The following is a 26,752-nucleotide window of genomic DNA, read 5'->3' on the forward strand; positions in this document are numbered from 1 at the left end:
GGAGCAATAGCTCTCAAAAAAAGCAGCCACTTTCTGGAGTCAAATTTTCAAGCTATAATTAATTACGTGTAAAACAACCAAGCATCAACCATGTAACGTGGCCCAGCAGTAGCACGTTTTGCCACGAGTTGCAGCGGTCGATTCCGGTTGGTTGCCCTGGTTAATACTGCGGATGTATTAAACCGCACAAAATCACGGCGCCGTCCGCTTCACGAGTAGTCCATTGTTGTGCCGTTGTCACGGTAAAATTTTTTTTACAAATGTGCAAAAAATTACCCACAAATGACTCAATTGGGGATTATACGCAGAAACTATTGCCCCCTACTGAAAGCAGCTGGCAGGACCCTCCTGAAAATGTGATGAGACTAAGCGAGGCTTGGCTGAATAAGTAATATTTTAAAAAATATATAAAAACACGCTTTAATTAAATGTACCGTACGAGTAATGGCACAACTCCACGACTCCAGGAAGTGGCCCCAGGCTTGTCATAACGTAAGGGGACCGTGGTCATTTACAGCCAACGTGGGTTAAGCGTGGACAATTAGACACAAGCCGAAACATAAGATCTAAAAAAAGATTGCTTACATTTATTAATTTAATCATAGAATATAGTATTGTCATCAGTATGACATACGTATACCAAGTTTGCAGACGATACGACATTGGGAAGTGGGTTAAAACTGAGTTACAAGATTTTAAGGGTACGACAACAGACAGAGTTGAGGATACAATAGACAGAGTGAGTTAAATAAAAGCGTGTAAAAAAGTGTAATAATTATAATTAGAAAATAAATCATTAAATATTTAGAGTTTAGAGGGCACACCTGTCCAAAAATTCACAATACATTTAGGAATGTCTGTGCGTAAATCCAATGTACTGTATTGTTATGTTTTAAAGTTGAACATTACATCCAGGCTTTGTTTGTTGATGGATGTGACACCTTATGCCAGCCACCTCTCTGCAACAGGATATATTCATGGTCATGGTGTAACGTGTCTCACGGGCATGTGAAAGTAGGTTGGCAGAAAACTAAAACAACAAAGGATCAAAGTCCTTTGGGCGTGACACACTATATCATTATAGAATATCTGTATAAATATACCTGTATATGCCATGGTTCACTAATGATAATAAAAACTTATATGCATACGTGGATATAAGGTATTTTGACTTAGCAATGTGACAGGCAAAAAGGCATCATGTGAAAAGACATTTTATATGTCCTGCCTGTTAAAGGTAGGTTTCAAATTTGAACTGTTACGAGTTTTAAATAAACACTGATTGTGTTTTAGCTAAATTAGAAAAGCCAATCAAGGTTTTACATCAAAAGTAAAAAAAAATCCTTGAGATGCAAAAAGTGAAGAGCTTTACCCCATCTAAAGTTTAAACGTGAGACTGACTGATTGATGTTACAAATGGACACTTTTTTGTTAACACACGGAGTTGGCAAGCCCTTTAGATTAAAGATAAATGCTGCTTAGGACAGACAGAAGAAGGAAAGCGTAGCCTCAAGTAGTTTTTTTTTCTGAAGCATTTACAATAAGTTAAATGTTTAATTTTAAGTGCCTGCCTGTTATGCTGCTAAACGCTTACAACTTACGCTGCTAAATGCCAACGATACCCAGCCCGCCAGCTCAATCATTAAATACGCGTACGTAATATATCTATATAAAACAGATACAATGTTATACATACTGTAACTTCACGTAAACACATGTACCATACAGCTGCAAAAAAACACCCCGAAAATGTTGACGCGAATAAACTGCCCAGTTGGCTTTGTGCAATTCTACACTGGCCAGCCCATGGATGTTGATTTAGTAGTCAAAGGAGCAGTGTTTTCAAATTAATAAAAAAAAAGTCAGAGAAATTGCATGTCACAGGATGCACCCGTGCAGGAGTAATTTTGAAACATCACCTGCGGTAAAACAACCACACACACAACACCGATGACACCACCGTAACGATCTTTGCCTCTCGAAAATAATATTAGAAACAGGTATGGGCACATGGCAACTAACGACCAATTTATGTTTTGAGTATACTGTACTGTATTTTCTTTGGTTCTTTCGGTAAAGTCACGTAGAATGAGAATAAAATAATAAATTGATAAAATAAAATAACGCAATACAATTCTCACGAATGTTTTTGTGTTATTTTTATTGTGATATTTTACAATAAAATTCTCACGAAAATTCTCGCGAATTTTATTGTGTTATTTTATTTTATCAATTTATTATTTTATTCTCATTCTACGTGACTTTACCGAAAGAACCAAAGAAGATGAATCCTTGCAGTCACGAAAGCTTTCAATCGAAATGTACTGTATTTGTATAGACTATAGAGGGAAGCTAGAGTGCCGGAAACAACCCATGTGTGTCCACAATTTATTTTTATTTTTATCAGGTAAAGCCCACTGAACTATGAAGTTCTTTTTCAGAAGTAACCTGACCACAAATAGTAGCCCAGTGAAGTTGGCTTATCATGTGAAACAATTATAGCAGCCCAATACTCTGAAGGCATGTTTCTAAACGTGGAGGGAAAATCCGGAGGACTCGGGAGAAAAAAATGCACATGACCACGGAGAGAGAGAGAGAGAACACGCAAACTCCAAATATACAGCAGCAGGCGTCAGGGTCGGGATCGAACCAACGACCCCCTGCGTACCAGGCGAGGTAGTTAACATCTCCTAGCCACCGTGATGATGGTGATGAGAGAGAGAGAGAGACACACAAACTCCAAATATACAGCAGCAGGCGTCAGGGTCGGGATCGAACTAACGACCCCCTGCGTACCAGGCGAGGTAGTTAACATCTCATAGCCACCGTGATGATGGTGATGAGAGAGAGAGAACACGCAAACTCCAAATATACAGCAGCAGGCGTCAGGGTCGGGATCAAACCAACGACCCCCTGCGTACCAGGCGAGGTAGTTAACATCTCCTAGCCACCGTGATGATGGTGATAAGAGAGAGAGAGACACACAAACTCCAAATATACAGCAGCAGGTATCAGGGTCAGGATCAAACCAACGACCCCCTGCGTACCAGGCGAGGTAGTTAACATCTCCTAGCCACCGTGATGATGGTGATAAGAGAGAGAGAGACACACAAACTCCAAATATACAGCAGCAGGCGTCAGGGTCGGGATCGAACCAACGACCCCCTGCGTACCAGGCGAGGTAGTTAACATCTCCTAGCCACCGTGATGATGGTGATAAGAGAGAGAGAGACACACAAACTCCAAATATACAGCAGCAGGTATCAGGGTCAGGATCAAACCAACGACCCCCTGCGTACCAGGCGAGGTAGTTAACATCTCCTAGCCACCGTGATGATGGTGATGAGAGAGAGAGAGACACACAAACTCCAAATATACAGCAGCAGGCGTCAGGGTCGGGATCGAACCAACGACCCCCTGCGTACCAGGCGAGGTAGTTAACATCTCGCCACTGCGGCGGCCAAATCGCACTCGCCCTGTTCCACCCCCACCCCCCACCCCCCCCCCACCCCACAGTTCGTGACTTCCACGCCGGCGGCCGCGCTGCACGTTAATTGGTGACCCCACTGCGGGCTCAGCTTTGCCAAGTGAGGCTCTGCACACAGCAAGACATTGGCTGCAATTCTCACATTTTCAGCCATGGACAAAGCACGCAAGTGTCATGGGTTTAACCGAACGAGATGACTGGCAGATGCGAACAACAACAACAACTGCTGCCATTCGCGGCGAAGTGGCGGTCACGTCATCATGGCGCTTGCGTCAGGCTAGGTGCACTTCGAAGGCCAAGTGAATAGTTGAAGGCTCACTGACAGGAGGTCACGAGACAGACCCAGGTGCCATGGGTCGACTTACTGAGATGACTGGCAGGTGCACCACCTGTGCTCCCTACTGTGCCAATTCGCTGCTTTTTAGCAACACAGTAGTACTCCGTTCGCCATTGCGAGCATCACTCATCTGCCATCCGCTGTTGTTGGAGGGTGACTGTTTCCAACTGCAAAGTAGCGTCCTTCACGAGTCTCCTCCGTAGAGGCCGATCTTGACACTGCTGGTACCAGGCAAACACACACATATATACAGGCACAACTCCTACCTTTTAGAGAGTAGCTTGCCATGATTGTAAACTTGAACTTCCAAGGTTTCACTTCCATTGATTGCAGTGGCCAGGGGCCAACGGAATATCTGCGGAAACAAAGGATGCATCACATCAAGCACAGTCAGCGGAGTCTGTAGTGGGGCACCACACAGGCCAAGATGACCCAAGCAATAGATTCAGTATGGAAAAATAAAAAATAGGTTTTACCCTTTCTGACAATAAAACAGGTGTTAAGATGTTCAAACACCAATTATAAACCTTTTGCAAGGAATGAAATCTGCATTAACAACACGTACTTGTGGTGAACATGCTCTGATAATATATGCATTGTCTTTGAAACTGTTTTTTTTTCTTACACCAAAAGGCGAACTGAATGTATGTTTCAATACACTCAGCGTGGGAGCGCAGGCGCTAGCCCAGGGCATTGTGGGGAACATTCATAATTATCTGCTCATTGGAAGGTTTCAAGACATCCAATCATCCGAAGAAGAGAGAGGGAAAGGAACATTGTTACTTTGCCGGACGCTGATTCCTGCATTTCGATTCGTAAATTCAGCACCAAATAAAAACCCCACCATTGAAATGGCAAACGTAAAAATAGATGCAAGGGCTAAATTTATGATCGTTATCAAGTGTTTGGGTAATTATTCAAATATGGTGAATACTAAAAATGCAATCACAGTTAGGTTTTTAGTTTATGCTATGTTATTCAACGAGGTGAGATCTCAAGAGACCAGGAAGTTTCACTTGTACGTCATCTTGGGCATTTATTGGCCAGTCGGGGGGCGATGATTGCTATGTATAATCCCAGTTGAGTATTTGAACGTCGTCGTGGGATATTTAACGTCCACTGTGAAGCAGACAGCGTGCGTCATGGCTATCGCTCCTGCAGTAACCAAGGCGGTCGCTGGATTCGAACCGTGAATCTCTGCAACAAGCGGCGAATGTGGTACTGCTAGGCCACGTCACTGTCTTGAAGCCTTCACATCCACTGGATCAATGTTTTCCCGGCAAACAAAGTCTGAACTGGTTTTAATTTTAAGAAATTCCTAAGCAGATTGTGACATGTTAAATGAATTCATCTGGGGTTTCGGACGCTATATACTCCACTGTGGAGCCCATTCAGCACAGCACATCAATACACGTAAGTAATTAATCTGTACGTAAATATTCATGTTTTTATTTATTAGTGAGGAACTCTTCCAAGACCGCTCCGCCAATACCGATGAACGAGGTATAATCTGAAAGCCTAGTTACGTGATTTATCATGAGGTTTAAAATAACCCAAAACCAATTAACTTAAACCCAAATAAATCGGTTGATGCCTGTATTTTTGGAGTTTGCATGTTCTCCGCTTGGTCACGGGGATTTTTCCAGTTTTTCCCCGTCGACATTTAGAAACACGCGCTTCGACTATTTGGCTGTTATACATTTCCCCACGTGATAAGCCACTTCGTTGAGCTATCATTTGTGGCCAGGTCGTTTCTGAAAAAGAGCTATACAGCTCAAGTGGGCCTGACCTGGTAAAATAAAACAATGTTTCGTATGTTTTATTGGTTATGCTACAGATTAGTCCCATTTCGAATTCATAAGTCAGTGCCGGATTATCCTATGAGCAAAAGTAGCACATGCTACAGGCCCCGCACTTCCAAGGGCCCCGCCTTAAATGCTTTCAATCTATCAGTTCCAGTTCAGTGATTCTGTTCTATTACTATAGTACTATACCGCCTTCAACTTTTATGAACTGGGTGTTTAAGGTTAGTGATTTGTCATATTATCTGGCTGTATAGCAAATGAAAAAAATACAATTACTTTACTATGCAAGTTAAACATTTACGTGTTTTCATATTTACCTGTTTTGGCGTCATCTGTTGGAGCACCAATTGGGTCAAGGCTCAAAAGAAAGCCGTCCCTTGGTGTGGACCAATCAGTTTCAAGGATAATGCATATATTATCATAATGTTTTTTTGTATTTTGACTGCAGGTATTGTGGTTAATGCAGACATGAATCCTTGTAAAAAGGTTTCAGTTTTCTTGCCAGAAAAAAAGGGGAAAACCCCTATTATTAAATTTAGGGCCCCTTTATAATATGTGCTGCAGGCCCTGTACGAGCTTAATCCGGCACTGCTTACCTGGTGAAATAAAACAATGTTTCGTATATTTTATTGGTCATGCTGTCGCTTATTCGCATCTACAACTTACACTATCAAATTCATGACGGTGGATTTGACGGCACCCCCGACGTTTGATTTTCCGCTCACGAATTCGATGCGGTGACGTCACTGTCCATCAATGACCTCGCGCTGCCAAGGAGGTTGCAACCTCCAGGGTCAGAAAAAGCTGGCCACTCTGGCAAACTGTTAAACCGTTAAACGTAATTGCACGAAATGTTGTGTAATTATGGTTTCGTAATTGTTATTATTATACATACACACGCAAAAAAAACAAATATCATTGTACTATGCAATTAGATTTCACCAGCCTATTACCGAATCACCTGTAATGCGCCCGGTGTCATCAGATGTCAGAAGTTTAATCGCGATTGAACCTGGACAAATGCTTTGATGCCCTGCTGCACCAATCAGCGGAGGGTTTTCCAGCAAAGCCCATTGTTGCGCTGCGCTATGCTCCCATTGTTAGATGCTCCCCGCAACCACAACCCCGTCGTGCATGGTCAGAGAGGCCCCTTCTATCCACACGGCAAACGGGGAAGGCACTTATCCAGCTAGCAAATGGTAACCTGGGTTAGAATCCTACGCGCATCATTATAATTAGACTCATTAAATCACCGCAGGGTGAATACTGTCTCTCAAGGTAACTCATTAGTGTTGAATCAACATTGGCTTCCACCAGGATAGCATAAAAGGCATTACTAGCTGTTACGGGCCATTATGTATAAATGTTGTTACCGGAGTGTTATGGCAATATGCTTCCGTGATCCATTACCAACATAGAGCACGTGATCAAATGAGAAGCATTTCATTCCAAATACCTTAAATCTATTTTCGTAGTCAGTCTGTGGAATGTTACGAGAGTATACCAAGTATGTTTGTTACAGGCAAATGTGTATCATTGATGGCACAACAATGTTCAATTCATCATACGTACATACACACAGACTAAGATCCCCCATAAAGTCTCCGTAGACTTTTGGTGCAAGTGCTGTTAGCGAGCACCTATGATGAAGGCCAGAACGGCAAGCACATAAGGCGGTGGGTGGCCAGCATCATGCCCGGCTGCCTTTGTCTTCCGAGTGACAATGTTCACGCATCACACCAGGTAATCATTTGAGGCTGATTCGACCTGAGGGAGATCTAAGAGCGGTTTAGATAATCATCAAGGGTGTAGGCCTGTGCAGGAATTGAACTCGGGTAGTCAGGTTTGTAGGTCACAACCGCCCAAACACAATCGCACATATAAACAAAGACATCCATTATAGCTAGGCTGGTACGTGTGGGTAAATACTGCTTGTACACACCTATAAAACCGTGTCAAATGTGTCTCCCACATTTCTGTTCATTAGTCATGTTCAGAATGCCATCGACATGCCCAGTAAGGAATTGAACGTAGGTCATTGAGACTGTAGCTCAGTGTCCTGTCACTTTATTGACCGGCCACAAACAGGATCACACGCACCCACAGACGCACGCATAAACTGTCAAAGGAAACATCTCTCAATGGGGAAAGGAAAGCTGTGCACAACACAAACATTGTATTTTGTGCTGTCAGCATCCCTTCTTACGAGCATTCCTGAGAGCTGACATCTGTGCTGGTGCTTTGAAACTATATGAAGGGGTAATGAAGGCCACGACTTAAAACCTGGCCTCGTCTGAAAGAGATATCTGCAACACGAATGAAATCCGTCTCCCATGATGAGCGTAACTCAAGTAAAGAAGGCTCGCTGCCAAGAGAACATTGGCACCATTTGAGAGTTACCAAGTGAATGCCGCATCACACAAAACAGGTTTCTGTACAGTTTTTTGTATTCTCTCTGTCTTCTTGGCAATACCACAATATTTGCGTATCATTATGATACTTTTATTATTTTCTTAATACGGTTATGCATAGGCCGATACCAATGGGCTCACGGGAAAACCTAACACGCATGTATACTCCATCGCAGCTCTGCTTACGGAATAATTGATTATGAAGTGGGAAACTTCTCAATGGCATCATTAGGTGCTGGCACTTGGGATTTGTCTTCACAAAAGTGGCTCGAGAGACACTTTGAGGTTAATAGGCGTGTTACTACTCATCAATTAACATTGGGTAGAAAGCTCACGATAGATGTATTGCATAGAGAGTCTCAGAATCTATTATCACATTCGATGCTTACGCATATTCAGGTTAGGATACTTTACAAAAAAAGACGTAACATACGAGACGGACAAAATTTCACCCAATGCCACGTGACATAACGTTGGAAAGAAAAGCACAGAAATGGCATCACAGAAGTTATTGGTAATGCTAAAATTGTCCAATTTTTTGTTAATCTCAGTATCTATGTTGTGAAATTTCGAATCAGTCTGATAATTGGGAGGGGGGCAAAAAACATCTCTACTGTATAGTAATATTTGACTCACAACATACTGCTCCATCCCATCGAATCAATTTAACATGGCATCTACTGAAGTGCTAGAAAGACATATTTATGGATTATTTAATTTGAACATCAACATGTAAATCATGTAAATATCACTGTTTCCTCGTGGCATAAACAGAACAAACAACCTGCCTTGCAATAGCGGTTACAATTACGCAGGCCGGCTTCTCGCCGCGCCCTAATTCAATGTGCTTTCAAATCTCTAGGTTAATACTCTTTGGTTCTATTCGGTAAAGTCACGTAGGTAAAAAATACAACAACAAAAATCACGACGTATCGGCCGTACTGTCACGAGGACAACGCTGTCCTCGTGACAGTACGGTCCCTTCACCTGATGAAGGCCACTTGTGTTGTGGCCGAAACGTCGTGATTTTTGTTGTTTTATTTTTTACCTACGTGACTTTACCGAATAGAACCAAAGAGTATGGATCCTTGCAGTCACGAAAGCTTCAAATCTAGAATCTCTAGGTTAATGCCTATCAACCTCAACGTATGGGCCTAACAATGTGCATGTATATTGTACATTAACTACCATGTAAATAGCCCAATGGGCAATGGACACCCATTGTCATCTATATGCATTCATTATTCACCCTCCCCCCACCCCTCATTGCTCGCAACAGGGGAATTTCAACACAAATCTAGCTGTCGTCTGATGAAGCTAGTTGTAATTACTGGCAAAACGTCGTACTCCGATTGTAAATGTTGTGGCTTGGCTCTCCAACACACCGGTGTGCTGTACTAGTGACAATCTGGCCACGTTCTGTTTACGTGACAACCCTTACTATTTGGCTGTGTCGGGTGGTGGCGGGTTTAACGACGCATCTATAGATTTACGCGATCTAACCCAAAAACCTGTATTATGGTGAATACTTATGGGTTTTTTTTTAAGTTGATGCATTCATTCACATGTTTATACATGTCGTGGGATATTGTCAAGGGGGATGGTGCCTGTGTTCCGTACTGCAGTGACAGAAGTGGCTGTGTGTGGCACAGATCCCTCGAGTCAACAATATAGAGAATCAGCAACTCACAAAGTAGCGCCATGGAGCCATAGCAGGAGGTGGCAAGGGAGCCTACATTGAAATTGAGGTTCGAGAGGAAGCTATTCCACATGGTTATACAAGAAAATGTAGGAATGCTCACCTGTAAAAATATAAGTGTATTAAAAGTGCATTTCAATTTTCACTGAGGATTTTTATCCATAACTAGGGGGTTACAATATGTATGCACCATTAGACTGTAGTAACCTAGTAAACATCAATCCACGACCATTCATATATACTTGCCAATTAAACATATGGGCAATGCTTTAATTCAAGTTGCATGCATAATACAGCGAAGAACGTTTAATTGCACGGAATGCGTGCTTTCACATTTCTGCCCTAAATGTGAACGCATGCAGCACTATGATTACATAACCTGGGCACCACCGTTCACACAAATTGCGATGAAGCACTCAAACCCCATTCGCATTTAATTGCGCCTCTCGATTGCAACGGATAGCAACTGTCGGTTGCAATTCATTTCCCCCCCGTCTAGAAGCAATGCTTGAATACTGCTCCTTTAGCAGAGATGCACTTTCTTGATGTAGTAATTACGCATGGGGGCGGTGCAATTTTGAGCATACTGAACGCTGTACTTGATACTCCACATTTAAGTGCCAGCTCCAGCTAACTTCACCACACTCCGGTCAAGTACAGTCAAATAACCACCTTGATGGACGTGGGAAGTCCTTCATTCAGCAGTGGATTGACAAAAGCTGTTCACTCTTATATGAGTACCATGATGTATGCTGCATTGCAACAACAACAAAAATGCATGCGTGTTTTTTTAAACATTTGATGTTGACAGCAGCTGGATCAAGTGATGTTTATGCGTTTAACCAGATGAGAATGCAAGAGACCAGGATATGAGTTTCATTTGCAAGCGTGGCCTGGGTCATCAATAATCGAAACAGATAAAATACAGCAAGGAAGCAACCAGAAATCAGACCCTACGTAACTATCAAATGGCTGATGATTACTAAGGTGATCATAAGCCTGACATCTTCCACCATCGCACGCTTGCTTAATACAATTGTGACGCACAATACATACCCCTGGTTCACTCCGCCTCCACCTTACCTAAGGGGCCGTCCATAAATGACGTCACGCGATTTTTTGACGATTTTTGACCACCCCCCCTAGTCACACGGCGTCACAAAAAGTCAGACCCCCCCCCTCAAATATGACGTCACAAAGCTCTGCCCCCCCTCCCCCCCCAAAAAAAAATCAAACATGCTTCAAATCGCTTTAAACTATTGTCACTGTAGTGCGTATTTAATGTGGCGTTGCACTCTGATGTAGGAGAAAACATTTATTAAAAAGTCTATTGAATTAAGTAGAACGTGTTGTCTATATTGATTTAAGTTGCGCATTTTGATGTGACGTCACATTTCTCACCCCCCACCCCCCCCCCGTCGTCACACATCGTCACAAATGTCTGACCCCGCCCCCACCCCACTAGGTGCGTGACGTAATCTATGGACGGCCCCTAACATGGGCATTGAGATAATAGCTCACGGTGCTTGTCTGCGCTTCCACTTGGGTCGGATTGGCGAGTGAGGCGTACACACAGACCCCACTCCTCCTCCCCACCACCTTCCAAAAGGTCCTGCATCTATTTAAGCCCATGTCGATAATGGGGGAGTTCGTGCTGGCGATGACCATGGTTTTACTCCTCGTCGTGAAAACAACATTCCCTTAAATTTGGATTTAAAGCTTTCGTGGCTGCAGGGATTCATATTCTTGGTTCTTTCGGTAAAGTCACCACGTAGAAGGGAAACAATAAAATAATAAAAATAATAAACAATAAAATTCTCACGACGTTTCGACTGCAACACAAGCAATCATCATCAGGTGTGAAAACCACAACAAGAAAATTTGAAGAAAAAATATTGTTGTGGTTTTCACAACCTGATGATGATTGCTTGTGTTGCAGTCTAAATGTCGTGAGAATTGTATTGTTTTATATTTTTATTATTTTATTGTTTCCCTTCGTGACTTTACCGAAAGAACCAAAAATACAAAATTCCCTTGTTTAATAAAACACTGGCGTTCGCAGAATACGTACACCAGTGTTATTCATGTTTTTTTTAATCAAACCTTATGCAACCTTGATCCTCCAATCTCGTGAAATGTGTTTAATTTTTCTAACGTCACGACTGGTATATCCTTTACCAAGTACTGTACAGCCGGATGCGAGTGCAGATTTGTGATGACATTGGTGCATTTTGGCTTAACTGTGCAAGATTAACTTAAAAATATATATTGTGGTTTTATGATTTACAGCCGTGTTGAGGGATAGATATGTGACAACAATGGCAGCGGATGATCACTTCTGGCAGAAGCATGGATGTAAGAGTTGAATATGTTTAAGAAAAGAATGCTTGCCACACCAGAAACTGGGATGGAACCAACGAAACGGGTCACATGTTCTCTGGCAGGGAACATCAATCGCATAACTGTCATAATCAGGCGAGGCCACACATTAATCTGTTATGATCTGTTATAATCAGGCGAGGCCACACATTAATCTGTTATGATCTGTCATAATCAGGCGAAGCCACACATTAATCTGTTATAATCTGTTATAATCAGGCGAGGCCACACATTAATCTGTTATAATCTGTTATAATCAGGCGAGGCCACACATTAATCTGTTATAATCTGTTATAATCAGGCGAGGCCACACATTAATCTGTTATAATCGGTTATAATCGGGCGAGGCCACACATTAATCTGTTATAATCTGTTATAATCAGGCGAGGCCACACATTAATCTCAACCAAAAAGCCACAAGACATTAGCTTCGGAAATCCCAACGAATTAAATGACGAGGTGATACATTTTTGTTATTATTTATATCTGCATGTAGTTGTTAGCTTGCTGGCCTCTGCTGACGGAGGTCAAACGTAGTCCACAGGTTGCTCGGTTTAATAAATGCTGCGACCAGTATTTAATCTGTTTTTTTGTAAATCTATGTTTCATTTAAAATTACTTTCAAACTCAATGGCCTCCTACCTGGTTTTTATATAAAGGTTCGTGATTGACAGATTGATTATTCATTTAGCCAGCCACGGTGTACTTTTAAAAGGTTAGCGTTCCTCCGTGAAGACTGACCTATTAAATAAGGGCTTCCGGTGAGGATGGGCTAATTTTATGAGATGTGTTGAAGAAAAAAACAGAACGTGTAAAAAATTTATTTACACGTATAGCGTAATTACATCTCCGAGTGTACCAATTGAGAAGACTGTACCTTTATGGTCATGAATGCCTTGAAGCTTTAATAATTGTAAGTAATATACATTGTCATATATTAACAGTTTTTTGTTTGTTAAATCCACTCTCCTCTAGTCAACCAGCATTATAAATGGTAACACCATGGTTAGTCCATTGGTGGGCAGTGGGGTAAAGAGTAAAGTGTGGTTACTCTCACCTCTTCCAAGACATCTGATCAGTGTGGAAGAGAGAGGCTCTAGTGTGAGCAAGTAATTGCAGAGCTGCACCTTAACTTGATATATATAATTACCATCATTTATAAAGCATCAATAGCTTTTATTTGAACACAGGTTGTACCCACTTGCATTACTTGCAACATATCTAAGGGATTTTAAAATGTATTTGGTTACTTATCCTGGCGAATACACATTGGAATTCATATTTTATTTGATATTTGGCACGCAGCGATATAACTATACGGTTCTGATAGCCAGCCGGCTGTATTACATTTTGAAAGGGTCATGAAGATGTCACAAATGTGCACTGTGGAGTGACCACTGCCATGGCATGTTGACATATCATGGAGAACGCCTTCTTGTGCTATGCAAATGGCGTGAATACCAACAGTCAAACATTGGACCAACATTGGCACGTGGTCGGAACCGCTGGACTAACGTCAGCTCAACATGGACCGACCGTGGCCATTTTTTTGTTCCACTGGGGGTCACCGTTGTAAATGAGACTCTGCTTGTTTCTTGAGTTCTCGCCTGGTTGAACAACTCAAACTTCTAAACGTGTGCTAATTAGGTCGTTTCAACGCGTGCCTTCAGCTATGACATGTTGACATATTACCTCCTTAACAAAGGAAGCCATTGGTCTAATAACCACAGGGGGAAGGGGGAAAAAAAACTCCTCTTGTAATGTTTGATGCAAGAGGCACCACCAACCAGCAGTTTTGGACTGCTAACTTAACCTAAGACCTGGCGCAAGGGAATACAATCGAGCACTAACACTTGCCCTACGACCACGTCACGTGCTGCCCACGATAGCCGATATTCATCAATCTCACACCGTATGGACGGCCCATATTGTATATAATACTCATGCAATGAATCCAAACAGGTGAAGCATTGCGTTCTCTATAAATCAGTTTTTGTGAATTATTTCTGGATAAACTGTTCACTAAAATAACTATTTTGGAAAAACAGTAAATAATATTGGGCTTTTGATAGTAATCAGAAAAAGCTGGTTGTGTTGAAATCTTAATTATAGTACATGTATTACATACTTTTCTATGCAAATTAGGGGTGCACCACACATTTCGCATTTGCTTTTGAATTCAGCGTGCCAGCTGATTTTATTATTAATAATATTATTATTATTTGTAGTCAGTTGAATTGTGGGGGTCGTGAGGGTTTATTCAACCATACTTCACCACACTGGAGAGTGTGGATTTACGAAGGTGGGGAGTTATCAGGAGGCCCTCATGCAAGAAGTTGATCGACAAAGAGGGCTGTACAGACATCATATATTCAAGTGAATTCGCCGAAATAGTAAATGTGAATCTGAATATGGCTCACGGCGGGGTTGGCCAGCAAGAGAGTAAGACGAGGGACAGCGGCTACGAAGACAACAACTCTCACCGTGAGCACAAGGCAAGGGAGGGAGAGACACCGGTGTAAGAAAGAGAGACAGTGGAAGCAAGCCAAACAGACAGAGAGAAAGCGGGACAGAGACAGTCGACAAAAAATGCAGATAGGGAGAAACACAGTGGGAAATACAAAGATAGACACAGGGATACAGAGAGAGAGAATGAGACAAAGGCACAGATGGACAGGGAGGGACACGGAGGCAGACACAGATGAAATGCTACAGAGAGATAGCAAACAAAGTTGAGCGAGGGAGAGATGGATGGAAACATGAATGCAACGAGGGAGACAGAGGCAGTGACGGAGAGGGAGCTAGAGACAGATACAAACAAGGAGACAACATCAGATGGAGAGACACAGTAGGTAGACTGAGAGAGTGATGTAAAGATAAAGACAGGGGAACAAAGAGAGACAGAGGGAGACAGAGAATACTTCTCAAGCCGTCGATATTCGGCTGACCCGTAAACAGCGTTATTTGGTGCATTCCGAGCGAAATCGTCCATGTGAAGATGGCAGCTTGTGTTTTTAGCACATTGGATGTTGCTGAGAAATCCAAAACCAGATGTCAAAGGGAGTGGCCACGTCGTGACATACATAAACGGCCTTGATTGGTTGCTTTCGTGACTGCAGGAAATACTCTTTGGTTTTTTCGGTAAAGTCACGTAGAAATAATAAAAATAAAAATAAATAATAGCCTACGACGTTTGGATTGCAACACAAGCAATCGTCATCATCTGTACCGAAAAAACCAAAGAGTAATACATAAACGGCGTTTACGCGTGTCAGCAGCAGGAAAAGTTGCTACGCCTAGAACTGGTTTTGAACGATAAAATACACATGTGAGGAGCACCAGGGACTCAGAACAGGCTCTGACTGTACCCATGGCATTATTGCCCATTCAATTAAATCACAACGCATATGCTAGTTCAAGTATGATTCATGGAAACCTACATACAGACTTCGTGAGTGCCTTGTACACTTCACAATAAACGTGTTTGGGTTAGATCGCGTTATTTATAAATGTGTCCTTGAACACGTCTCATATGCGACGAACCTGCGACTGTAAGTTTGTTTTCTAATGTACATTGCATAAGTACATGATATACTATAAAATGTAGTGTCCCATAACTCGTAGTATCGTACAAGGTGCTCCATGGATACATGCTGAACTAAAATAATGGGATGAAATTGTAGAGAAAACAGCGTGTCAAGCCTTGACACATCTCCCGCCAATCGCAATAGAGCTTAAATTTTGACTGAAAACTTTCGTGACTGCAGGGATTCATATTACAGTATATGGTTCTTTCGGTAAAGTCACGTAGATAGAATAATACAATATATTTTTTTATTACTCTTGTGTTTTTTTCGGTTTTGTCACGTGACTTTACCGGAAAAAAAAACAAAGAGTAATTCCTGCAGTCACGAAAGCGCCAAATAATATATTTTTATTATTATTTTATTGTTATTATTTTTTATATCGGCAATAGAGCTCATTCAATCGTTTAACATTATCCTCTGTGGGGCATGCAGCAATTACTTGTATAGTATAGTATTCAGAATGTCTATGAATGGGTCACCTTGTTACTATTTTACAAGCAATTGACTGTGCACAAATGTGTGTTGCCAAGACATATTTGTGGGAGACAGCGAAGGCACACAAAAGCGGAAGGGAAACTCTCTGCTCAAAAGTGTTTACAGTGTCGAGCTTCTTTCGCACCGTACGTAGCCAACGGGGCGAATCCGAGGTGCAGGGTGGAAGGACGACAAACTAAACACCAAAATCAGTTCTCGTGAAATTCGTTTTCAATCGAGATGATTTAAAAGTCCAAAGCTCCAGTGGCTTCATGTGCAGTGATGCATTGTGTCAATATTTTGATCTCACTCTTTTTAATTGTGGGTATATATGTGTATAGCATATGTATCAGCATGAAAGGGATTTTTTTTTATCAAAAGTTGTATTTAATAAATTAAACAATTATCAACAATTACGATATCCAAATAACATAGGCATTTAATTATGCTTTTACACGCAAATGTATACAGTATTAAGGTGGAGATTCATGGACATTATTATTTCTACTATTTGACACGAAAGTTATGAACTCAAACTGATTCTAACTTTCTCGTGTATATTCTGTTTTAAAAGCCTTAAATTATCATTCAATGCTAACAGCCTCTACTCGGCATGCGAATGTTCTTCAATCCATACTATTTGAACACGGCTTGTACCTCCTGCAGATTGACTTAGCCTGAAATGAATACTTGGAACAATGTGGTAAATATCAGTGGAGAGGAGACGAACTCATCATAAAGGCTTTTGGGTTAGATCGCGTTATTTAGAAATGTGTCGCAACCCTCCACCACCCGACACGGCCAATCAGTAAAAAAATGTGTCACGTTAACAAAACGCCAATTAGTTACTTCATCAGCCCACCGGTGTTTGTTTGAAAAGTGAATCCACAACATTTAGAATTTGAGTACGACGTTTCGCTGGTAATTACATCCAGCATCTTCGGGCGATTTGCCAGCATAGTGAAGCCATCCACCTGCTTCTGGTCTTAAATAGTGCAGGATGATGTCATCATTGTTGAACCCCATCACGTTTCGAGATCAGAGTAATACTGGTCCTCGAAAGCCTACGCGTTAGGGAGACAAACTGCATGATGTGACGATTACAACAGAGCTGGATTCATTAAATGTTCATGAAACACAATCGTTCTAGAATTCGACACTCTAGCAAGCACGTTTGTGTCTGTGTGCACGTTTGTGTAATCGCCGATAGTGCGTGGTTGACTGATGTACAGGGTGGTCCAGATGTCTTATTTTTTTAAGTAAGGTTTATTTAAAACATAATTGAATATGCAAAGGAAAACAATGGTAGGGGTCAATTAATTGGGGGTTACAAGACACCTGTACCACCCAGTACACTATGATGCTCTAGAATGGCTAAAAAGATAGAATTTGGTGTACATTTAAAGTTTGGTTTATGACACCAGCATATTAAATCCAAAAACCAGGATATTCAAATTTGGCGCATAAATTATAGCCCTCCAGAGATTAAGGCGATAGTGAAGCTTAAATTTGGCAGATGCCTCGTCACATTTATACTTATGCCAAAACATAATGCTGAAAACCAAATTGTTTTTTAAGTGCCCTCCGAAATACAGTGAGGGAAAAAAGTATTTGATCCCCTGCTGGTTTTGTACGTTTGCCCACTGACAAAGAAATTATCAGTCTATAATTGTAATGGTAGGTTTATTTGGACAGTGAGAGACAGAATAACAACGAAAAAATCCAGAAAAACGCATGTCAAAAATGTTATAAATTGATTTGCATTTAATGAGGGAAATACGTATTTGACCCCCTCTCAATCAGAAAGATATCTGGCTTCCAGGTATCTTTTATACAGGTAACGAGCTGAGAATAGCACACTCTTATGGGGAGTGCTCCTAATCTCAGCTTGTTACCTGTATAAAAAGCACCTGTCCACAGAAGCAATCAATCAGATTTCAAACTCTCCACCATGGCCAAGACCAAAGAGCTCTCCAAGGATGTCAGGGACAAGATTGTAGACCTACACAATGCTGGAATGGGCTACAAGACCATTGCCAAGCAGCTTGGTGAGAAGGTGACAACAGTTGGTGTGATTATTCGCAAATGGAAGAAACACAAAAGAACTGTCAATCTCCCTCGGCCTGGGGCTCCATGCAAGATCTCACTTCGTGGAGTTGCAATGATCATGAGAATGGTGAGGAATCAGCCCAGAACTACACGGGAGGATCTTGTCAATGATCTCAAGGCAGCTGGGACCATAGTCACCAAGAAAACAATTGGTAACACACTAGGCTGTGAAGGACTGCAATCCTGCAGTGCCCGCAAGGTCCACCTGCTCAAAAAAACACATATACATGCCCGTCTGAAGTTTGCCAATGAACATCTGAATGATTCAGAGGACAACTGGGTGAAAGTGTTGTGGTCAGATGGGACAAAAATGGAGCTCTTTGGCATCAACTCAACTCGCCGTGTTTGGAGGAGGAGAAATGCTGCCTATGACCCCAAGAACACCATCCCCACCATCAAACATGGAGGTGGAGACATTATGCATTGGGGGTGTTTTTCTGCTAAGGGGACAGGACAACTTGACCGCATCAAAGACGGGGCCATGTACCATGCAATCTTGGGTGAGAACCTCCTTCCCTCACCCAGGGCATTGAAAATGGGTCGTGGATGGGTATTTCAGCATGACAATGACCCAAAACACACGGCCAAGGCAACAGACCTTAATCCCATAGAAAATCTGTGGAGGGAGCTGAAGGTTCGAGTTGCCAAACGTCAGCCTCGAAACCTTAATGACTTGGAGAACATCTGCAAAGAGGAGTGGGACAAAATCCCTCCTGAGATGTGTGCAAACCTGGTGGCCATCTACAAGAAACGTCTGACCTCTGTGATTGCCAACAAGGATTTTGCCACCAAATACTAAGTCATGTTTTGCAGAGGGGTCAAATACTTATTTCCCTCATTAAAATGCAAATCAATTTATAACATTTTTGACGTGCGTTTTTCTGGATTTTGTTGTTGTTATTCTGTCTTTCACTGTTCAAATAAACCTACCATTAGAATTATAGACTGATCATTTCTTTGTCAGTGGGCAAACGAACAAAATCAGCAGGAGATCAAATACTGTTTCCCTCACTGTATGGGGTCCGATTTTTTACGTTTTTGTTGTGGAAGCTAGATCTATATAAAAAAAAAAATGTTGCATCAACCCGTAATGACTGCTGCACCTGCATGTGTCGTCATATTTTAACTCGCTAAATGTTTGCGATTTTTTTGGAAAGGGTCTGTGAGACTAATGCTTGGAAAAAAGCAGGTGAAGCCCACTAACAGTTCCTCGCCCAACATACATAGAGTGAGAATTTAAATAAATCGGTATCAGTTAAGAGGACATGCAGGCCTTCAGGTTATTTGTTGTTTACTACCTCGCCTGGTATACTGGATGTTGTGGTTTCGATCCCAACCCTGATGCCTGTTATTTGGAGTTTTCATGTTCTCCCCGTGTTCGTGCGGATTTTTCTCCAGGTCCTCCGGTTTTTCCTCTCCACATTTTGAATCAATATGCATTTAGAGTAATTGGCTGCTATACATTTTCACGTAATAGGCCACTTCCTTGGGCAATCATTTTTGACCAGGTCGCTTCTGAAAAATAGCTTCATAGCTCAGTGGGCCTTACCTGGTAAAATACAAAAAATAGTTTAATATTTTTTGTTTTATATTTGGTGGGAAGGGTAGTCACTAACACACACCAATATAGACTAACATTTCAACACAAACCTTGTCGAAGCGGGCTTCATCCTCGCAGTTTTCAAACACATTCGTGTCAAAAGTCAGACCTGAAAAAAGAGCAGAGCAGCCTGATTACATGACGCAAATGCATGCACGTTGCACGCACACACGCTGACTTCATTTCGCTTCATAGTCCATGGGCCAGATCTTCATACATTTGAGGATATTCCCTGCCTCATATTATTTTTCACCAATTCAGTCGCAACAACAAAAAAATGTAACAGCTAGGAAGGCATTTACTGCCACTTACGAAGCGCACCCGAAAGTGTGCGATGCAGTGACCGACCGTATTTGTACGATGGCCAGCCAAAAGCCGCTGCTAGGATGACTGGAGTTCGCGCGATGGGTTTATGCTCCTTGACGAGATCGGCGAGGTAATTGTTGTTCATCTGTAGCAAGCACTTCGTGTGTAATGAGTGCCTCGTTAATCATCGCTTCAGTGCTGCCATTGTCACCCTGTGTGATGTACAGGTTGGTACAGATATCTTGTGACCCCCCCCCTCACCATCAACCCAAATTTATTATCTAAAACTTGGATACCAATGGGGGTGTGAAAGCAGAAATGAATAAGCAAAGGGAAAAACTTTTAAAGGGTCATTACTTGGGGGTCACAAGACATCTAGACCACCCTGTACTGTAGGGCTATGATGTGATGCTATGAAGTGTTTCTATGACAATAGAAACACTTCAGGCACCTGCACTAATAGGCACCTGCATAAATAAAACTGTTCCACTTCATTAATGTCATTAACAATGCCACATAATTGTTACACATTTCATAATGAAATGAGTGTCTTACGCACGCAAGTGTAGACAATGTTAATCACGGTTTATCGAAGGTTCTTTGACTGAAATTGGGAGTGGTCATTCTTCGTTTTGTACATTCAGACTTTTATGACAAAGCCACTTGGAAGTGCTTTCAAAATATATCTGCAAGAGATTCACGATTTAAGGGTTTATTGCGTTTTACATGCGCTGAATGCTGCACATTGTAACACGAAATTATCACTCAGTGTTATAATGTACAACCCCAAGGGTGGAACTGAGTCAGATTACCACCAATATCCAGGGATTATTTTACGGCTCGATTCTTTTCCAGGCACCACTTCTCTGGCTTGGAGTATGGTTATTGACTTAAGGCCCTGTCACCAGAGTACAATCCATAATAATCCTCTATTATTGCACCCTATATTCCTATAATCTGTTCATAGGAAAGATGTGGTGTGCCAGAATAAATGCCAGACCAGCATCATGGACTATTTTGGCTGAAATTAAACACTGTCTACCGCTGACCTCTTTCATAAATGTATGTAAATCGGTGCTGCCTGGAGGTAAAAACAATATATTGGGATATACCGATAAGATGATCAGATATATTATTGACAAATCATGGATTATAATTCGTCTGGTGGAGAAGTCCATGCCACCTGCTGAAGTAAAACGATACCAGGGCTGAAAGCAAGCCGGGGGGCTGGGGGGGCATGTCTTATTGTGTATTTATTCAGCAGGAAAAAACGGCATCCCTTGTCTAGTCATGTGAATTGTGTTGATAAAATACATATGGCATAAATATCCTAATTACTATCCGTGTAAATCCATGTAAAAGGCACTTAAAGTAGTTGAGGTTTCAGAAATAAATACATTTGAATACATGCCCAAAGAATGAATTTGAAGATGTGTTTTAATATTCCCTCCGCACCTCCAATTAGCACGGTTGGCTACGTGCAGGGCGAAATAAGTGAAACATACATTCAAACACTCGCGATGCACACATATTTAGCTCCTGCATACGAACTGATTTGTATGTACTGTATGCATGTTGAACTTATTTCGCACTGTACGTAGCCAACCGTGCTAATCGTAGGTGTGGGGGGAAGGACAACAAACTAAACACAAAAAAGCAGTTTTTAAAGAAATTGGTTTTCAATAGAGATGACTTTAAATTGCATAGCTCCAGTGGCTTCCTAACGTCAGAAGAGCGTTCCAGACGGCCGCAGAAGCGCATCTGCAAGCGCGCGATGCGGTGAGCGGCTTTGTTCGATGGCCAAGCCAGTGAGGATGACCGGAGTTCGCATGATGGTTTACGCTACTTGACGAGATCAGCAAGGAAGTGTTGTTCATTTGCGGCAGGCACTTTGTGGGTAATGAGTGCCACCTTAATAATCGTTTCAGTGTGTCCCTCCTGCGGCTGCCGCTCTGTCACTCGTCTTGACCACTGGCCATCATCTCTTCCAGCGACGAGTCCAGCGCAGGATTTTATTGACAGCCAAATACGCAACGGCGTGGGGCGCTATTCATCCAGAAGTGGATACATGATAGCTAATGAAGACATATATACTCTACCTCTTACTGTTAATACAAGAATTATAATGTTAATAGTTTTCTTGGTATATATGTTACATCCCCCCCCCCCTCCCAACCGTTTGCTATTGCTGTCAAGCCAAGAATCTATTGTGATCTCTCACAGTAGGGCAACCAATCGTGCTTTGGAATAGCCCACGGATGCTGATGTCACAGAACTTCCTCGGAGATACGTTCAATTGACCTCTGGTCCACACAGTAAACAGAAGCACTTTCCCACCCACTGCAAATGAGAATAATTTCTCACGTGACAAACAGATATTTAAGCTCTCGAATATTAAACCGTAGACAAATTTAAGTGCATAACCAAATTCAACATATATCTCTATGTTTAAATCATTTGTGACCAGGCTGAGTCGGCCAACAAGTTACACTTGAGAACCCAGTTTAAACACAGATGGCTTGCCTTGATTCATGCCCAGGATCTCTGCAAATCCAGCACAGCACCCCGACCTTTAAACCACACCTACACACCGATGACAATTGTTCAAGAATGTGAACTACTACACCCCACACCACACTAATAGAGCACCCACGCGCATAAATACACTACACATTATGGTACAAGATGACCCTACCACTCTACACTACCATGACTACTACACTTTCACTGTAGCACTAAACACTATACCACACCAATACACTACAACCTTAACTATAACTGCGCTCCACCAATCAACTACACCACACCATTGCACCAATAATGATAATTTACAGCCCAGTGTAAACCCACTGCTGTATGAAGGCCTCTCCGCGCCATGTAGCTAACGACGTTTTGTGTGGTGATACTTTGCCACGCTGCTCAGCGCTGCTCAGCGAATGCGGACGTGGGCGCATAGAAAGTACAGCACAACGATTAATTTGTTTTTTTTGCCGCTGCCTCTTCCTGCTGTGTACCGCAGCTGTAGCCCCGCATCAGCCTAAGATAACCTGACCTGCATGGTTGTCTGATTGTCTGCCTCCGAACACCACCCAGACGCAATCCTTACTGGACATGTGAGATCTGACGAGATCACTGAGCATCACGGGTTGATTTTGGTCGTAAGCGGATCGATGCAATGCTATAGTCCTAAAATGTATTGGAATTTTGAGTTTAGATTTTTACTTGTATATAGATATACACCTTAATAACCATAACGTACAGGCTTTTTTGTCAATCCACTGCCGGATGACGGTCTCCCCATGCCTTGTGGAATGTTGGGTGTTGTTTGGCCATACTTCACCGCACTGGTCAGCGTGTGGGCAAATAAATAGGATTGCACTCGCCAATGATGAATCAGACTGGTCACCTGGTTCATAGCGCCATGGGCAAACCATTGCTCCATGGCCGTACTTTAAATAAGGTTAAAGCACTGCCCAACTATAAATAAGTAGTTTAATAAATAATCACAACTAACCCCAAAGGCTCAAAGTAATTTGTCTTACAAAACACATTCCAAACTCCTACCCTTTGCATTGCTTCTACACGGCATAGTTCTTTCTGAAATAACATGTCAAATAAGAGGTGTTTCTTACTCAAAACCAGGCAGGCTAAGTTCCAGATAGTGATTATACCACGTGCAAAAAAGTACATTACTGTATTTAGTTCAAAAAGCAATAGCAGCAATGTTTTCCATGAGAAAATACAATTACCCTACCACTCCTCAAGTTGAGACTGCGGTAATACTCATGTGTTTTCACATATCACGAAGACAGGGTCATGATAAAATAATGATTCCGGCATAAAATAGACAATGTATAGCGTCATCACGAGGTAATTAGCTCACACTCCACACGTGTTTCAACATAGGCCCCCTCCTGAATCTCCCTTCGTCCCTCTCTTCAATCCTCGCCTCTTCTCCATTGCCCATCATCTTCCTCATCCCTCCCCTCGCCTCTCCACTCCTTCCCGTCCTTCCCCTGTAGTCCCTTTTCGTGGTCCCATGCACCCTCTCTTTCGCTCACTCATTCCTCGTTCCTTGCACGCCCCCCGCCATCTAAATAATTTTAGTTATGTTACCGCATTCAAACTATGCGAAGCGCCTTGAGCTAAGGGCGCTCTATAAATATAAAATACGATAAGATGACACGCGTGTAGACAGTGAATACGATATAAAGAACATACATAACTCACTGTGCCGGGTCAGTGCTCAGGCTTACTCAGTTGGACGTCAAAATATATGATTGGACAGCAAGCAGGGGTCGAATATTCACAAGAACGCCGGTCATGAAGGAAGCCCGTCGTCAAATATTGTCTCTGATGGCATTGGCAATTGTGTGTTTGTGATGAGAGTTGTCTGTCAGCTGTGTACGGCGCAGGATGGCTACAGATGCAATCAATACAGCAAGGACTTTAGCGGAACTCATTTAGGCGGCACGTCTCAATGAACATACCCATAAACAAGGACATGTACACATTCATTGTTGGAAGAATAATACGTGAGAAAAATAACTAAAGGATTCAAAGTCAAGAACATTAAAATGTCGTGTAAATTAGCGTAAAAGTCCTCTTTCTCATTTGATATTTGGTGGCTATGACATTGAGTGGATATGGTATTGGGTGGCTTTGGGTGGAAACTTATATCTGACTTTATCCACACATTTTACTCCTTCTTTTGACTGGTGAAGAATGGATAAACACGGATATTAGCACGCATTTGCCATCACTTTTCGGCCACTTATTATCATTGTTATTATATGTGCAAGTAGCAAAACAGGGGATTAGTTTCCCTTCACTTTCGAAGGCTTAGATAACCCAAAGTATGTGCCATTGGGTCATATTCTTGGGGTCACTTCCTCTTATCCCTACAATGGCTCGAATGGGGTGAGTTTTTTCCAGAACTTCCTCCCCGGCTGAGATAATGGGAAGAAGACAGCATGCCGATATGAATCAATAACATCTTTATGTATAAAGCACAATTTGCATCGATACGGGCATCTTATAGAAATAATATAGGTGCACGAATAACGCGGACGTGCATGTTTAAAAGGAAGGCGACAATTTTAATGGAATGAGGGGTGCCTATGTGTACTATATTAGCATACGTATAAAATAATAAAAAATACATTTATCTGACCCAAATAATGAATCAGAAGCGATGTTTGTGTTAAAGCCTACAGGCAAAATAAGACACTTATTGTTCAACTAAAGCTTTCAAAAATAAAATGTACTTGATAACATATCACTGACATTGTCCACATGTTAACTTTTTTTGTATATATCTACAGATGCATACCTGTTGGTGATCATGTGTGCAGCGTAATGTGCATATGTGTCGTGAATGCATGTGAGTGTTGGGCCAGCGTGCGTACCTCGGAACGTCACCCGGGCAATCCGGTCCGCTTTGCCCCGAAGCTTCTCCACCCGCTTCAGATGGACCACGAGAGCCATCTCGACCCCACCGTCTTCAGCCTTTGACGGCCGCGTGCACTCGAGACTTGAAGCGAACCACAGCCGCAGCTGATGCCCCCACCCCCTCTCCTAACACGCAGAGAGGCTGACCGGCGCTCAGCTGACTGCGGGCATTCTCATTGCGCTCAGAGCTATGCGGTGACACTCACGCGTCTGCACATTGATTGACCACCCCGAAATGCGTCCTATGCGTGCTCTACACTGAGCACGTCTCGGGAGTAACAATTATTGCCAGTGCTGAGCAATTATTTTGAAGCGGTGCCGGCTGCGTCGATGGATGACTGTGTGTGCCTGCAGCCTCTGGAACGTGTGAGCGGGCACAATGCACATGGGTGTGCATTTATGGCTGTTTGTGGTATGCGGCTGAGCGCGTGCGTCACGCTGTTGTGCATGTGCACAGGGAGGGGCCACCAAAACCTCACTGCTGTCGGTGACACTTGCGTGATTGACGAGATTAATACTCACACCCTGAATAACTTTGTGCTGTGTTGCGATTTGATTCCCATGGCTTTACGCCGTCAATGACGCTACGTCCAGATAACTTCTATTCCAAAGCTAAACCCATTCCTCTGCCTCGCCTTTACACACAACGCTGTGGTCACACAGACACATTGCGTTGATGCGTTGCTCGGAAGTGCACTGAGAAACACGACGAGGAGGAGGAGGAGGACAAGGGGAACAAACACCCCAAAATCGGAGGGATCGCAATGGCATGTTCGAGAAGAGTTCCGTGGGTTTTGGACAGGGCACGTCGCTGTACGGGGTGTTGGTTGATGGGCGAAACTGGCGATGGACTTGCAGCCAAAGAAGAGCACCCACCAGATGAGTGCGACTCCTGCAGAGGAGAACTGAGCTGTGTTCACGTGCACGATAGACATCCCGTGACCGTGAGCATTGGGCAACAGAATGTATGAATACTCATCTACTAAGTTAGCAGTGACACAAATATATATAATAGTATTTTACTCAGAGCCTCTCGGCGTGAGTAATTCACACTGAACCACAAGCATTCTAAGCGTGCACTAATGTTGGCATGTGAACTTGCACCAA

General features: G+C 42.5%; 1 protein-coding gene across 2 annotated transcripts in view; it reads right to left on the reverse strand.

Annotated features, from left to right (window-relative positions):
* Positions 1 to 26,228, reverse strand: part of LOC116945254 (otoferlin-like) — a 94,250-nt gene extending 68,022 nt beyond the window's left edge. Inside the window, exons 1-3 of one of the 2 annotated variants that reach the window (XM_032959599.2) lie at positions 25,603 to 26,228; positions 19,939 to 19,997; positions 4,091 to 4,179 (exon numbers count right to left, since the gene is read on the reverse strand). In XM_032959599.2, coding sequence (XP_032815490.2) covers positions 4,091 to 4,179; positions 19,939 to 19,997; positions 25,603 to 25,681 — 227 coding nt within the window. In that variant the 5' untranslated portion in view covers positions 25,682 to 26,228. The remainder of the gene's footprint in view (positions 1 to 4,090; positions 4,180 to 19,938; positions 19,998 to 25,602) is intronic. The other variant, XM_032959600.2, reaches the window with a different exon arrangement.
* Positions 26,229 to 26,752: the final 524 nt, after the last annotated feature.

The sequence above is a fragment of the Petromyzon marinus genome, chromosome 23, assembly GCF_048934315.1.
Source record: "Petromyzon marinus isolate PM22_M1 ecotype Great Lakes invasive population chromosome 23, UKy_Petmar_22M1.pri1.0, whole genome shotgun sequence".
NCBI lineage: Eukaryota > Metazoa > Chordata > Hyperoartia > Petromyzontiformes > Petromyzontidae > Petromyzon > Petromyzon marinus.